The sequence below is a fragment of the Saccoglossus kowalevskii genome, chromosome 15 (assembly GCF_978046115.1).
Source record: "Saccoglossus kowalevskii chromosome 15, keSacKowa6.1, whole genome shotgun sequence".
Lineage (NCBI taxonomy): Eukaryota > Metazoa > Hemichordata > Enteropneusta > Harrimaniidae > Saccoglossus > Saccoglossus kowalevskii.
In genome coordinates, this window is record NC_140655.1 from 6530703 (window position 1) to 6547404 (window position 16702).

Below are 16702 nucleotides of genomic sequence, written 5' to 3' on the forward strand. Positions count from 1 at the left end.
TTACTTTATGTTTTCAAAATTGAACTGCGGGGTTGTCATGATAATGGCTTAGGTTAAATATACAAGCAACTCCGCCAACATTTCCCTCGTTTTTTCCAACATTGCGCGCTGGTTTATAACGTTTTACAGTCAGCTCACGTGAACATATATAGGCTGCTTTTAACTGCCTTTTATTAATTTGTCGGCTTCAAAACTGCGCTTTTCTATATGCCAACAACTTAGGTTATAGATACAAATACATCTACCAACTTTGCAATAACTTTCCACAACTTTGCAAAAACTTTGCACATCTTTACACGATGCGTTAACAGCGTAAAACAAACTACGTGCAGACAACATGAACAACTTGTTCGTGAAAATTAGAAGTAATTTGAAAAGTTTCCATTAATTAAATAAAGTTACAAAAACGCCACGATTTTTCACTATGAATGATTGACATCACAGTAAGAAAAAATGCAGGAACATTGCCTTATATATTTTCCATGTGTGTGATGAAACACAAAAATATAAATTCTACAGGTTTTTTACTCAGGTAGCCTCCCATGCAAGTACTAACCTCGCCCGATTGTGCTTTACTTTAAACATTTGTCGAGCACCTAACCACACAGCAGCATGGATTATTCGAAATTAAGCCGAATTGGCGGCTATTTTATGTTTTGGATGTTTTCACTCGATATCGCTTGCACAGGTACCTCTATATTGACCTATGACCTTTACATACTTGATTTAACACTCCGTTGATTTAATACCAATTTACGAAATATTAATTCGTATTTCGAATTTTCTACTCCGGGACTTGTTAATATGATATCACCGTTAACAATCCCGCTTGAAACTACCAAGTTTGCAATCTTTTTTCACAACTTTGTAAGCAGTTTGTTGTCGGTTTTTCGGTTGACTGGTGTGATAATCTGCATATATGTGAGGCATTCTCGGAACATTAACTTATTGTTTGCACAATTTAACTCGGGGTTGTCATGATAATGATTTAGGTTAAATATTCAAGCAACTCCGCCAATATTTCCTTCGTTTTTTCAACTTTGCACACTGTTTTCTAACGTTTTACAGTCAGCTCACGTGAACATCTATATGCTGCTTTCAAATGGATTTTATTAAATTTATCGACTTAACAACTGCGCCTTTCTATATGCCAACAACTTAGGTCATATATACAAATACATCAACCAACTTTGCAATAACTTTCCACAACTTTGCAATAACTTTGCACATCTTTACACGATGCATTTACAGCGTAAAACTCACTGCGTGCTGACAATGTGAACAACTTGTTCGTGAAAATTAGAAGTAATTTGAAAAGTTTCCATTAATTAAAAAAGTTACCAAAACGCCACGATTTTCCACTATGAATGATTGACATCACAGTAAGAAAAAATGCAGGAACGTTGCCCTATATCTTTTTCATGTAAAACCCACTACGTGCCGACAGCATCAACAACTCTTTCGTTAGAAACTCAACATCGTGCTCAGTTGTTCAAAGCGACTGCAAAGATTTGCGTGTTTATTTGACCTAAGCTGTTGTTATATCGAACCCTGTAGTTATAAAGTATGAACAATGAATAAAAAACATTTGAAACTTCCTATGCTAGCAGACTGTCATATGAGTTGGCCATGAAATGTAAAACACCGTCTAAAGACGTGAAAAGCGATTGAAAAGTTGATTGATTTGCGTGCATAATTCCACTCAGTCATTTCATATCGAACCCCGCAGTTGAATTTAGATATAGAACTGTGCAAAAGTCTAAAAAAGCAGAGTGTACCACTACCCACGCGTAGAATGATAAACAAAGTGCTTACCAAGTTGTGAAAAGCTAGTGCAAAGTTGTCATAGTGAGATGGAAATGTTATCTATGATGTTACATTATCGGAGAAGTGAATAAATATTTCGTAAAAGGCCGTTTGAATATCGTAGTGGCTCCCGAAGGATGTAGAATTTTGAAACATTCCCAAACATTAAATGGTCGCCAATTAGAATAAATTTAAAATGACTTTCATAGCTGAGTGATCAGGTCATCGATCGATATGTAAAATTAAGCTGAATCGGTCGTGGTTAGTACTTGCATTGGAGACAACCTGAGAAAATAAGCTGGTGCTTATTTTGGGGGATTCCCACACACATTGAAAAGACAATAAAGCACTTTTTGTGTAATATTTCTTACTCTAATGTCGAACAATTATTGTGGGGAGTCATGGAAATTATTAGAAATGTTTAAGTTCATAGAAAGTTTTAAACTATGCTCGTATTTTCAATTAAAAAAAAAACAGCTTTTGCAGTCTACATCTAATTGCTCTAAGCTGTTATAACAGCGTGCAAAGTTGTGCAAAGCGATTACAAAGTTGGTAGATTTGTGTGTTTCTATGACCTAAATTGTTGTTTGAAATTTACATCAATTGTTGGTTATTTGATGTTTATCATTGTTTTAAAATTGATATCGTTTGCACAAGTAACTTCTTCAATTGACCTTTGACCTCTACATGCTTGGGAGACAGTACGATAATTTAACGGCTATTTACGAAATATTTATTCACATTTTCGAACTTTTAACTATGGGTGTCGTCAATATAATATCATAGGTCATATTCCCAAATGAATCTACCAACTTTGCAATCGCTTTGCACAACTTTGTAAGCACTTTGTCTTCCAGTTTGATGTTTGATGTTGGGATAATCTCCATATATATGCGGCATTTTCCAGTCATTTAATTCATGTTTTCGAAATTGAACTGCGGGCCGGGGTTGGCATGACAATGACTTAGGTCAAATATACAAGCACCGCTGCCAACGTTTCAATCGCTTTTCACAACTTTGCAGGCAGTTTTTCAACATTTTACAGTCACCTTATATGACAATCTGCTAATATCGGCTGCATTCATTTTTTCGACTTTACAACTGCGGGGTTTCATATGCCAACAACTTAGGGCAAACATACAAATACATCTATCAACTATGCAATCGCTTTGAACAACTTTGAACGGTGTATTATCGGCTTAAAGCCACTATGTGCCGATTGCAACAACAATTTATTTGATCATTAAGGGAATTTGGAAATATTTCTTTAATTTAAAAAAAATACAAAAATTCTCACGCCTTTCTGCTATAAATGATTGATATCACAGTAAGTGAAAAAGAATGCATGAAAGTTGCTCAATATCTTTTCCATGTCTGATGAATTCAAAAAAATCATCTGGTTTTATTCAAGGGGTTTCCCATGAAAGTACTAACCACGCTCGATTGAGCTTAACTTTAGACATCGATACATCACCTAACCACACTGCATGACTAATTTGAAATTTGCCTGTAATGGTAGCTATTTCATGTTTGTCAATCATTTAAAATTGATATTGTTTGCACAAGTAACTTCTTGAATTGACCTTTGACCTCTATATGCATGGAAGACAGTACGGTAATTTAACGGCTATTTACGAAATGTTTATTCACATTTTCGAACTTATTATAGGTAAAATTTCCAAATGAATCAACCAACTTTGCAATCGCTTTGCACAACTTTGTAGACGGAATTTTTCAGTTCGGTGTTGAGATAACCTGCATATATATGCAGCATTTTCTAGTCATTTAGTTCAATACTGTAGTGTCGTGACCTTTAACCTTATATGTATGATGTAATCTTGTAAGTTCTGCAGATAACGTGAGCCATGCAAGTCGAACATCAGAACACCACATGTAAACGATAAGGTTTGGAATAATCATAGTTTGTTATGCTGAATTTGTGTATTACTGTGATGCACAACAGCAGCAGAAATCACACAGACGTTAAACAACAGTTGCAACTACACAACCGATTGTAATCAGTCAATGCAATGTTCAGTTATAATTTCATTTTAATGTTTCAGTATGCAATGTTTGGTTTAGATGTGCTATTGCAGATGCAATCCTAACAGAGCTAATACCAATAACTATGTCCCACTTAAATAATTTGTTTTTTTCTAGCAAAAAAGAAATACAAAAAGCCTCATCCCAGAATTCATGCATGGATCAAAGATTGAGACTGGATAGAGTTTCTAATATTTATTTATTTCATTATTAAAACAGTAGTCCTAGTATTTATTTATTTAAATTCAGATAAAAACTGATAATTCACACACATACTGGTTGACTATTACGTATATACACACATGTCAATATTATACAGTTGTCAGAAAATACGTCACAACATTCAAAACATAATTGAAAAGAATTGAGCCAAAATTTATATAAGTTTTAGATTCAAAATTGTAACAATTGAAAGGCAGTGGTTGTTGTGTAGCAGGTTTGAATTTCAGGTAAATAAATTATTTAGCATGCATTGTATACAACCTCTGCATCAAAGCAAGACATATCGTGGTGACCTCTGCCCTTTAAGCTCAATTGTGCATGCATTGATTGCATCATTAGTGCGGTGTAGATTCAGGTACGTGTCCCGGATTCCATTAGTTCACCTGATACTGACAAAAGGTTAATGAGGAAATTCATAAAGAAAAGTGGTAGCAAAGAATGACAAATTACTATTTTTTTCAGCTGTCATTGATAGCAATATGTTTAATGTCTTTAATCAAGTCAGTTTCTGGTGGACTCACAGGAGCAGATGCACCCAGGTGACTTAAATCAGTTGCTGTGTTGAAAGACTCCTTAGCTTCACTGTCTTTTGCTGCCACAACATCAGCTTTCTCACTGACAGCATAATGAGCCCCTTTATCTCCTTCATTGGTTTGTTGCGGTTTTTTCAGTTTTGCCAGCATGTCATTTTTTTTCAGATAACAAGCCGTTTCGTAGGGGGGTTTGATTGGAGGCTGAGTTGGTGGATGATACTCGTAATCTTTGTCTGAATCCAGCTGTGAATGGAGAATGGAAAACAGGTTATATGTCACAATATGATTGCATTAAAGATGCAAAATGAAAAGAAACATGTAATTTAGTTTTGTGTGGTAATGTATATTGACAGATGAATTAAAACTGTATGATTTATGGTTATATGTAATTTGTTCGATTAAAAAATGGAATTCTCTAATACACATATGCACTGGTTGTTTTGGTACAAACAATAACAATCACTGCACATGCAAATTAGTAGTTTTGACTATTCATCTAACGAATACAGAAAAGTATCCTGTACATGCTACATTTTTAGTTTATGAAAAATCATAATACAATTTCATGTATGTACATTTTGTATGGAGTATTAAAACCACACAATATTGATAAATATATGTTCAAGTCCATATTTCATTTTCATTTCATTTGTAAATTCATTACTCTGATATGGATATCAATACATACCTTGAGAAGGTAAGTCTTCTTAAATGCACTGAGATCACCATATACAAGGAATGGTAGTATGAGGGCATTATACCACCATAGAGGGCACTGTTTCAATAATTTTACATACCTTGAGAGGATAAGTCTTATCAGAATCAAATGCACTGAGATCACCACATGCAAGGAATGGTACAATGATACGATTTGGTCCTTCCAAAGAGTTGAAATCAACATCTAGAAACAGAAAATATTCGGTTAAAAATACTCTGTACTATGAAAATAAAACACAGGTCTAACAGTCATGCCATTTAAGACTAAACACTTCTATGATGTAAATGAATGTATGAGAAGCCATTCACAGCTTGGTAGTGTTTTGATATGTAGATAAATGACAAACAAACACAGATGTTGATTTTGTTGACCAGTCACCAGTCTATACTATTTTTATGTGACAGAATTACTTCATTGCTAGACAGGTTGATGTAATGGACTGGCCTGGAAGCTGTACCTTGTCAATAGTACAAACAAATCATTTCTATTCAGTGGATTTTACACCATACATTCTGTATTTTGACGATTGAAATGCATTTATGACAGTCAGTGTTTCCAGTCTCAAAAGCCGTAATAAAAGTCACTGTACATGGTTCCCTGTCTTAAGAACAGCAGCATGCCTGACTGAACCGTGATAGTGGATACTGGATTTGTTAATACTTACCATAATGACCTACTCTAGCAGGCCTGACTGAACCGTGATAGTGGATACTGGATTTCTTATTACTTACCATAATGGCCTACTCTAGCAGGCCTGACTGTGATAGTGGATACTGGATTTGTTATTACTTACCATAATGGCCTACTCTAGCAGGCCTGACTGTGATAGTGGATACTGGATTTGTTATTACTTACCATAATGGCCTACTCTAGCTGGCCTGACTGTGATAGTGAGTACTGGATTTGTTAATTAATACTTACCATAATGACCTACTATAGCAGGCCTGACTGAACTGTGATAGTGGATACTGGATTTGTTATTACTTACTCTGACAGGCCTGACTGTGATAGTGGATACTGGATTTGTTATTACTTACCATAATGGCCTACTCTAGCAGGCCTGACTGTCATAGTGGATACTGGATTTGTTATTACTTACCATAATGGCCTACTCTAGCAGGCCTGACTGTCATAGTGGATACTGGATTTGTTATTACTTACCATAATGGCCTACTCTAGCTGGCCTGACTGTGATAGTGAGTACTGGATTTGTTAATTAATACTTACCATAATGACCTACTATAGCAGGCCTGACTGAACTGTGATAGTGGATACTGGATTTGTTATTACTTACCATAATGGCCTACACTAGCAGGCCTGACTGTGATAATGAGTACTGGATTTGTTATTACTTACCATAATGGCCTACTCTAGCAGGCCTGACTGTGATAGTGGATACTGGATTTGTTATTACTTACCATAATGGCCTACTCTAACAGGCCTGACTGTGATAGTGAGTACTGGATTTGTTAATTAATACTTACCATAATGACCTACTCTAGCAGGCCTGACTGTGATAGTGGATACTAGATTTGTTATTACTTACCATAATGGCCTACTCTAGCAGACCTGACTGTGAGAGTGAGTACTGGATTTGTTATTACTTACCATAATGGCCTACTCAAGCAGACCTGACTGTGATAGTGGATACTGGATTTGTTATTACTTACCATAATGGCCTACTCTAGCAGGCCTGACTGTGATAGTGGATACTGGATTTGTTATTACTTACCATAATGGCCTACTCTAGCAGGCCTGACTGTGATAGTGGATACTAGATTTGTTATTACTTACCATAATGGCCTACTCTAGCAGACCTGACTGTGAGAGTGAGTACTGGATTTGTTATTACTTACCATAATGGCCTACTCTAGCAGGCCTGACTGTGATAGTGGATACTGGGTTTGTTAATACTTACCATAATTGCCTACTCTAGCAGACCTGACTGAACTGTGATAGTGGATACTGGATTTGTTATTACTTACCATAATGACCTACTCTAGCAGACCTGACTGTGATAGTGGATACTGGATTTGTTATTACTTACCATAATGGCCTACTCTAGCAGGCCTGACTGAACCGTGATAGTGGATACTGGATTTGTTAATACTTACCATAATGACCTACTCTAGCAGGCCTGACTGAACCGTGATAGTGGATACTGGATTTCTTATTACTTACCATAATGACCTACTCTAGCAGGCCTGACTGTGATAGTGGATACTGGATTTGTTATTACTTACCATAATGGCCTACTCTAGCAGGCCTGACTGTGATAGTGGATACTAGATTTGTTATTACTTACCATAATGGCCTACTCTAGCAGACCTGACTGTGAGAGTGAGTACTGGATTTGTTATTACTTACCATAATGGCCTACTCTAGCAGGCCTGACTGTGATAGTGGATACTGGGTTTGTTAATACTTACCATAATGGCCTACTCTAGCAGGCCTGACTGAACCGTGATAGTGGATACTGGATTTGTTAATACTTACCATAATGACCTACTCTAGCAGGCCTGACTGAACCGTGATAGTGGATACTGGATTTCTTATTACTTACCATAATGACCTACTCTAGCAGGCCTGACTGTGATAGTGGATACTGGATTTGTTATTACTTACCATAATGGCCTACTCTAGCAGGCCTGACTGTGATAGTGGATACTAGATTTGTTATTACTTACCATAATTGCCTACTCTAGCAGACCTGACTGAACTGTGATAGTGGATACTGGATTTGTTATTACTTACCATAATGACCTACTCTAGCAGACCTGACTGTGATAGTGGATACTGGATTTGTTAATACTTACCATAATGGCCTACTCTAGCAGGCCTGACTGAACCGTGATAGTGGATACTGGATTTGTTAATACTTACCATAATGACCTACTCTAGCAGGCCTGACTGAACCGTGATAGTGGATACTGGATTTCTTATTACTTACCATAATGGCCTACTCTAGCAGGCCTGACTGTGATAGTGGATACTGGATTTCTTATTACTTACCATAATGGCCTACTCTAGCAGGCCTGACTGTGATAGTGAGTACTGGATTTGTTAATTAATACTTACCATAATGACCTACTCTAGCAGGCCTGACTGTGATAGTGGATACTGGATTTGTTAATACTTACCATAATGACCTACTCCAGCAGGCCTGACTGAACTGTGATAGTGGATACTGGATTTCTTATTACTTACCATAATGGCCTACTCTAGCAGGCCTGACTGTGATAGTGGATACTGGATTTCTTATTACTTACCATAATGACAGGTATGTACGACCTAGAAATAGTGCCGTATGCGAGTACCAAGTTGCGAGTCGCAAGTAGCAAAATATGCCATATGCTAGTGGTAAAAACGGCATATGCGAGTGGTAAAATGTATCGTTCGCTAGTAGCAAAAAAGCCCTATGCGAGGGGTAATACAAAGGCTTGTAACGTTTGCTTATAATATAACAACGTACGTTCAATTGTGTTTTATCACAGTAAAATCAAATATTTAGCATGGTTATGAAATGATGTGTACATGGTTGGTTAAGATTGGCATGATGCTGTATCAAAAAAGTTCTTTCAGTCGTTTGCATAGAATCGATGTTTGCTCTTCACGAAATTGCACAGGAAACGTGAAAGCACAATAATTTAATAAACGGCCATGACCAGCCAGCACACTCCGCATAACATGTGAAATTTGTTTTTTCTTTCGGTAAAATTAGTATGAACCCGTGGTCAGCGATTAAAGAATCATAGAATTATAAGTGTAGTTAGTAACGGGTGCATGTTCACCGAAGGGTCACAGAATTCTTGTGTGACGCGCCGCCGTTTAAATGAAGACAATGGCAGGTTTCAAAAGTAGTCACACCTCGGAGAGGTGTAAAATTTGCCACAACCCAAGTGTTAAGGTAGCGAGACTATTATTTGTGTTGAAAATTACGATTTTCACATATATTTATTAATTGATGAAATGCACCATAAACTAGAAAATAGAATGTCATGTATGTTGGTTAAAATGTAGATTTTCTGAAGGGAAGCAAGGCAGCCTCAGTAGTGTTTTCCAAAATCAACAACACAGGTTTAATCTGTGTGCCTATAAGTTTCAAAGATAAACTCAAGACAAAGCAATGTTAGGATGTGTTATCAGTAGCTATCTGACACACAATGAGTGTTTCCAAACATTTGAGTGGTTTGTCCCCGCACCTGTTTGTTTCACAGATTACTCATTTGCATATGAATGTGTCAGACACAAGGTCACACAGCCACTGAAAAAAATCATTGATTTTGGTGTTTTCATATGCCAAATTTATCCAATTATAGCTATCCCATTCCTTTATTTTTTTGGTTTCCAATAGCCTTACACATTTGGATGTCCCTACACATGGTAAAACAAACCTTGATGGGAAAACAAACTATGTATTATGGAATTGTGTGCTAGTTAACACTTGGGTTGTGGCAAATTTTACACCTCTCCGAGGTGTGACTACTTTTGAAACCTGCCATTGTCTTCATTTAAACGGCGGCGCGTCACACAAGAATTCTGTGACCCTTCGGTGAACACGCACCCGTTACTAACTACACTTATAATTCTATGATTCTTTAATCGCTGACCACGGGTTCATACTAATTTTACCGAAAGAAAAAACAAATTTCACATGTTATGCGGAGTGTGCTGGCTGGTCATGGCCGTTTATTAAATTATTGTGCTTTCACGTTTCCTGTGCAATTTCGTGAAGAGCAAACATCGATTCTATGCAAACGACTGAAAGAACTTTTTTGATACAGCATCATGCCAATCTTAACCAACCATGTACACATCATTTCATAACCATGCTAAATATTTGATTTTACTGTGATAAAACACAATTGAACGTACGTTGTTATATTATAAGCAAACGTTACAAGCCTTTGTATTACCCCTCGCATAGGGCTTTTTTGCTACTAGCGAACGATACATTTTACCACTCGCATATGCCGTTTTTACCACTAGCATATGGCATATTTTGCTACTTGCGACTCGCAACTTGGTACTCGCATACGGCACTATTTCTAGGTCGTACATACCTCATAATGACCTACTCTAGCAGGCCTGACTGTGATAGTGAGTACTGGATTTGTTAATTAATACTTACCATAATGACCTACTCTAGCAGGCCTGACTGTGATAGTGGATACTGGATTTGTTATTACTTACCATAATAGCCTATTCTAGCAGGCCTGACTATGATAGTGGATACTGGATTTGTTATTACTTACCATAATGGCCTACTCTAGCAGACCTGACTGTGATAGTGAGTACTGGATTTGTTATTACTTACCATAATGGCCTACTCTAGCAGGCCTGACTGTGATAGTGGATACTGGGTTTGTTAATACTTACCATAATTGCTTACTCTAGCAGACCTGACTGTGATAGTGGATACTGGATTTGTTATTACTTACCATAATGACCTACTCTAGCAGACCTGACTGTGATAGTGGATACTGGATTTGTTATTACTTACCATAATGACCTACTCTAGCAGACCTGACTGTGATAGTGGATACTGGATTTGCTATTACTTACCATAATGGCCTACTCTAGCAGACCTGACTGTGGTAGTGAGTACTGGATTTGTTATTACTTACCATAATGGCCTACTCTAGCAGACCTGACTGTGATAGTGAGTACTGGATTTGTTATTACTTACCATAATGGCCTACTCTGACAGGCCTGACTGTGATAGTGGATACTGGATTTGTTATTACTTACCATAATGGCCTACTCTGACAGGCCTGACTGTGATAGTGGATACTGGATTTGTTATTACTTACCATAAAGGCCTACTCTAGCAGGCCTGACTGTGATAGTGGATACTGGATTTGTTATTACTTACAATAAAGGCCTACTCTAGCAGGCCTGATTGTGATAGTGGATACTGGATTTGTTATTACTTACCATAATGGCCTACTCTAGCAGACCTGACTGTGATAGTGGATACTGGATTTGTTATTACTTACAATAAAGGCCTACTCTAGCAGGCCTGACTGTGATAGTGGATACTGGATTTGTTATTACTTACCATAATGGCCTACTCTAGCAGGCCTGACTGTGATAATGGATACTGGATTTGTTAATACTTACCATAATGGCCTACTCTGACAGGCCTGACTGTGATAGTGAGTACCGTTAAAGTCCTAATATAAACCGCATACGTAATAGTAACCGCACCCCCAATTCCCGGCTTCGGGGTTAAAGAGTTCTTAACAAAAATTGAAAACTTGAAAAGTACCTATTACTAACCGCACCCCCAATTCATCAAGACCGTGACTGTCTTCATTGTTTAAACCAGCTGTTCCAAAACGGCATTGTTCCTAATCCTATTCTTTGTTTCGACAACATGCCTAAAAATATTCACACCTATTTATTGTTCAGCGGTGATAAGATGTCAGACAGGCAATGAAACTGCTTTTGTTCTGGCGGCGACCTCTGTCAATACTCTTTCTGAATAAGTCTGTGTTTCGTAAGTTTTAGACAATGAGCTTTTATCACCGTAAAAGTGTTAAACTGAGCATTGAAGAATAATTTATCTTTCGAAAACATATAATTTCTTGATTTAAAAAAAAAATCATGCCGTTTTCCCATGGAAATCAAAGGCAAAAGATCGCACTACATTATCGGTAAATCTCTTCCGTGTTGCGTTCACCATCAGGTCGCTGAACTGTCATTAACATATTTAAATGAGCTATGTAATTTAGACACGTGGGCACCATCCAGCATTTTGATTGGTTAATTAGCGACTTGACCTATCCGGTCAATAATACGTCACGTGAGCATTCAAAAGCATGGCGGATATCGTATCGGCTGTTTACATGTGACTGAAATCATTCGCTTACGGGGGAAACTAAGTTGAATTTTACTTGCATTTTATAACAATTCAACGAATTTATTTTTCGTGCGTTATTGTAATCACCAATATCAACACTTCGAAAACAAGTAAGTTATTCACTTGAGACCAGCAGCATGGCCGGATCGAGCTACCGTTATGTGATCATTTGCTACTAAGCAGTGCATTCGTGTTTTTATTTGAAACTTCTGTTAGAATATACTTTTCGTTACCAAGAAAATTAAAAAAAAATAAATGCATATTACATTAAAAATACTGAGTATTTTTTGTATCATGTAGAATTTTTTTTTGATCGTAATTTTTCAACATTTCGTAACGCCTATTTTAGAATCAAAATAAGGCCTTTCACTCTTCCCCGACGCCTATTCAAGAGATTGTACGGTGTATTGTTTGTTTTGTGCATGTGTTGTGGACAAAAAATGACCACACCCATTTAGTGATTGCAATATGTACGTAATAGAAACCGCACCCCGAACTTGAGCTTTTGATCCCAATTTTTAAATTGATACATTGTAATATAAACCGCGGTTTATAATAGGACTTTAACGGTACTGCATTTGTTATTACTTACCATAATGGCCTACTCTAGCATACCTGACTGTGATAGTGGATACTGGATTTGTTATTACTTACCATAATGGCCTACTCTAGCATACCTGACTGTGATAGTGAGTACTGGATTTGTTATTACTTACCATAATGGCCTACTCTAGCAGGCCTGACTGTGATAGTGAGTACTGGATTTTTTATTACTTACCATAATGGCCTACTCTAGCAGGCCTGACTGTGATAGTGGATACTGGATTTGTTATTACTTACAATAAAGGCCTACTCTAGCAGGCCTGACTGTGATAGTGGATACTGGATTTGTTATTACTTACCATAATGGCCTACTCAAGCAGGCCTGACTGTGATAATGGATACTGGATTTGTTAATACTTACCATAATGGCCTACTCTGACAGGCCTGACTGTGATAGTGAGTACTGCATTTGTTATTACTTACCATAATGGCCTACTCTAGCATACCTGACTGTGATAGTGGATACTGGATTTGTTATTACTTACCATAATGGCCTACTCTAGCATACCTGACTGTGATAGTGAGTACTGGATTTGTTATTACTTACCATAATGGCCTACTCTAGCAGACCTGACTGTGATAGTGAGTACTGGATTTGTTATTACTTACCATAATGGCCTACTCTGACAGGCCTGACTGTGATAGTGGATACTGGATTTGTTATTACTTACCATAATGGCCTACTCTAGCAGGCCTGACTGTGATAGTGGATACTGGATTTGTTATTACTTACAATAAAGGCCTACTCTAGCAGGCCTGACTGTGATAGTGGATACTGGATTTGTTATTACTTACAATAAAGGCCTACTCTAGCAGGCCTGATTGTGATAGTGGATACTGGATTTGTTATTACTTACCATAATGGCCTACTCTAGCAGACCTGACTGTGATAGTGGATACTGGATTTGTTATTACTTACCATAATGGCCTACTCAAGCAGGCCTGACTGTGATAGTGAGTACTGGATTTGTTATTACTTACCATAATGGCCTACTCAAGCAGACCTGACTGTGATAGTGGATACTGGATTTGTTATTACTTACCATAATGGCCTACTCTAGCAGACCTGCCTGTGATAGTGAGTACTGGATTTGTTATTACTTACCATAATGGCCTACTACAGCAGGCCTGACTGTGATAGTGAGTACTGGATTTGTTATTACTTACCATAATGGCCTACTCTAGCAGGCCTGACTGTGATAGTGGATACTGGGTTTGTTAATACTTACCATAATGGCCTACTCTAGCATGCCTGACTGAACTGTGATAGTGGATACTGGATTTGTTATTACTTACCATAATGGCCTACTCTAGCAGACCTGACTGTGATAGTGAGTACTGGATTTGTTATTACTTACCATAATGGCCTACTCTAGCAGACCTGACTGTGATAGTGAGTACTGGATTTGTTATTACTTGCCATAATGGCCTACACTAGCAGGCCTGACTGTGATAGTGGATACTGGATTTGTTATTACTTACCATAATGGCCTACTCTAGCAGACCTGACTGTGATAGTGAGTACTGGATTTGTTATTACTTACCATAATGGCCTACTCTAGCAGGCCTGACTATGATAGTGGATACTGGGTTTGTTAATACTTACCATAATTGCCTACTCTAGCAGACCTGACTGAACTGTGATAGTGGATACTGGATTTGTTATTACTTACCATATTGGCCTACTCTAGCAGGCCTGACTGTGATAGTGAGTACTGGATTTGTTATTACTTACCATAATGGCCTACTCTAGCAGACCTGACTGTGATAGTGGATACTGGATTTGTTATTACTTACCATAATGGCCTACTCTAGCAGGCCTGACTGTGATAGTGGATACTGGATTTGTTATTACTTACCATCATGGCCTACTCTAGCAGGCCTGACTGTGATAGTGGATACTGGATTTGTTATTACTTACCATAATGGCCTACTCTAGCAGGCTTGACTGTGATAGTGGATACTGGATTTGTTATTACTTACCATAATGGCCTACTCAAGCAGGCCTGACTGTGATAGTGGATACTGGATTTGTTATTACTTACCATAATGGCCTACTCTAGCAGGCCTGACTGTGATAGTGAGTACTGGATTTGTTATTACTTACCATAATGGCCTACTCTGACAGGCCTGACTGTGATAGTGAGTACTGGATTTGTTATTACTTACCATAATGGCCTACTCTAGCAGGCCTGACTGTGATAGTGGATACTGGATTTGTTACTACTTACCATAATGGCCTACTCTAGCAGGCCTGACTGTGATAGTGGATACTGGATTTGTTATTACTTACCATAATGGCCTACTCTAGCAGGCCTGACTGTGATAGTGGATACTGGATTTATTATTACTTACCATATTGGCCTACATAAGCAGGCCTGACTGTGATAGTAGATACTGGATTTGTTATTACTTACCATAATGGCCTACTCTAGCAGGCCTGACTGTGATAGTGGATACTGGATTTATTATTACTTACCATATTGGCCTACATAAGCAGGCCTGACTGTGATAGTAGATACTGGATTTGTTATTACTTACCATAATGGCCTACTCTAGCAGGCCCAACTGAACTGTGATAGTGGATACTGGATTTGTATTACTTACCATAATGCCCTACTCTAGCAGACCTGACTGTGATAGTGAGTACTGGATTTGTTAATATTTACCATAATGGCCTACTCTAGCAGGCCTGACTGTGATAGTGGATACTGGATTTGTTATTACTTACCATAATGGCCTACTCTAGCAGACCTGACTGTGATAGTGAGTACTGGATTTGTTATTACTTACCATAATGGCCTACTCTAGCAGGCCTGACTGTGATAGTGAGTACTGGATTTGTTATTACTTACCATAATGGCCTACTCTGACAGGCCTGACTGTGATAGTGAGTACTGGATTTGTTATTACTTACCATAATGGCCTACTCTAGCAGGCCCGACTGTGATAGTGGATACTGGATTTGTTACTACTTACCATAATGGCCTACTCTAGCAGGCCTGACTGTGATAGTGGATACTGGATTTGTTATTACTTACCATAATGGCCTACTCTAGCAGGCCTGACTGTGATAGTGGATACTGGATTTATTATTACTTACCATATTGGCCTACATAAGCAGGCCTGACTGTGATAGTAGATACTGGATTTGTTATTACTTACCATAATGGCCTACTCTAGCAGGCCCAACTGAACTGTGATAGTGGATACTGGATTTGTATTACTTACCATAATGACCTACTCTAGCAGACCTGACTGTGATAGTGGATACTGGATTTGTTATTACTTACCATAATGGCCTACTCTAGCAGGCCTGACTGTGATAGTGGATACTGGGTTTGTTAAGACTTACCATAATGGCCTACTCTAGCAGGCCCAACTGAACTGTGATAGTGGATACTGGATTTGTTATTACTTACCATAATGGCCTACTCTAGCAGACCCGACTGTGATAGTGAGTACTGGATTTGTTATTACTTACCATAATGGCCTACTCTAGCAGGCCTGACTGTGATAGTGGATACTGGATTTGTTACTACTTACCATAATGGCCTACTCTAGCAGGCCTGACTGTGATAGTGGATACTGGATTTGTTATTACTTACCATAATGGCCTACTCTAGCAGGCCTGACTGTGATAGTGGATACTGGATTTGTTATTACTTACCATATTGGCCTACATAAGCAGGCCTGACTGTGATAGTGGATACTGGATTTGTTATTACTTACCATAATGACCTACTCTAACAGACCTGACTGTGATAGTGGATAGTGATTTGTTATTACTTACCATAATGGTCTACTCTAGCAGACCTGACTGTGATAGTGGATACTGGATTTGTTAATACTTACCATAATGACCTACTCTAGCAGGCCTGACTGAACCGTGATAGTGGATACTGGATTTGT

General features: G+C 38.0%; 1 protein-coding gene across 1 annotated transcript in view; it reads right to left on the minus strand.

Moving 5' to 3' along the window:
* Window positions 1-4029: 4029 nt before the first annotated feature.
* The window catches only part of LOC100370046 (tRNA (cytidine(32)/guanosine(34)-2'-O)-methyltransferase-like), a 29375-nt gene continuing 16702 nt past the window's right edge, over window positions 4030-16702 (minus strand). Inside the window, exons 9-10 of the mRNA XM_002731029.3 lie at window positions 5402-5505; window positions 4030-4847 (exon numbers count right to left, since the gene is read on the minus strand). Of these exons, the coding sequence (XP_002731075.2) occupies window positions 4530-4847; window positions 5402-5505 (422 nt within the window). The 3' untranslated portion in view covers window positions 4030-4529. The remainder of the gene's footprint in view (window positions 4848-5401; window positions 5506-16702) is intronic.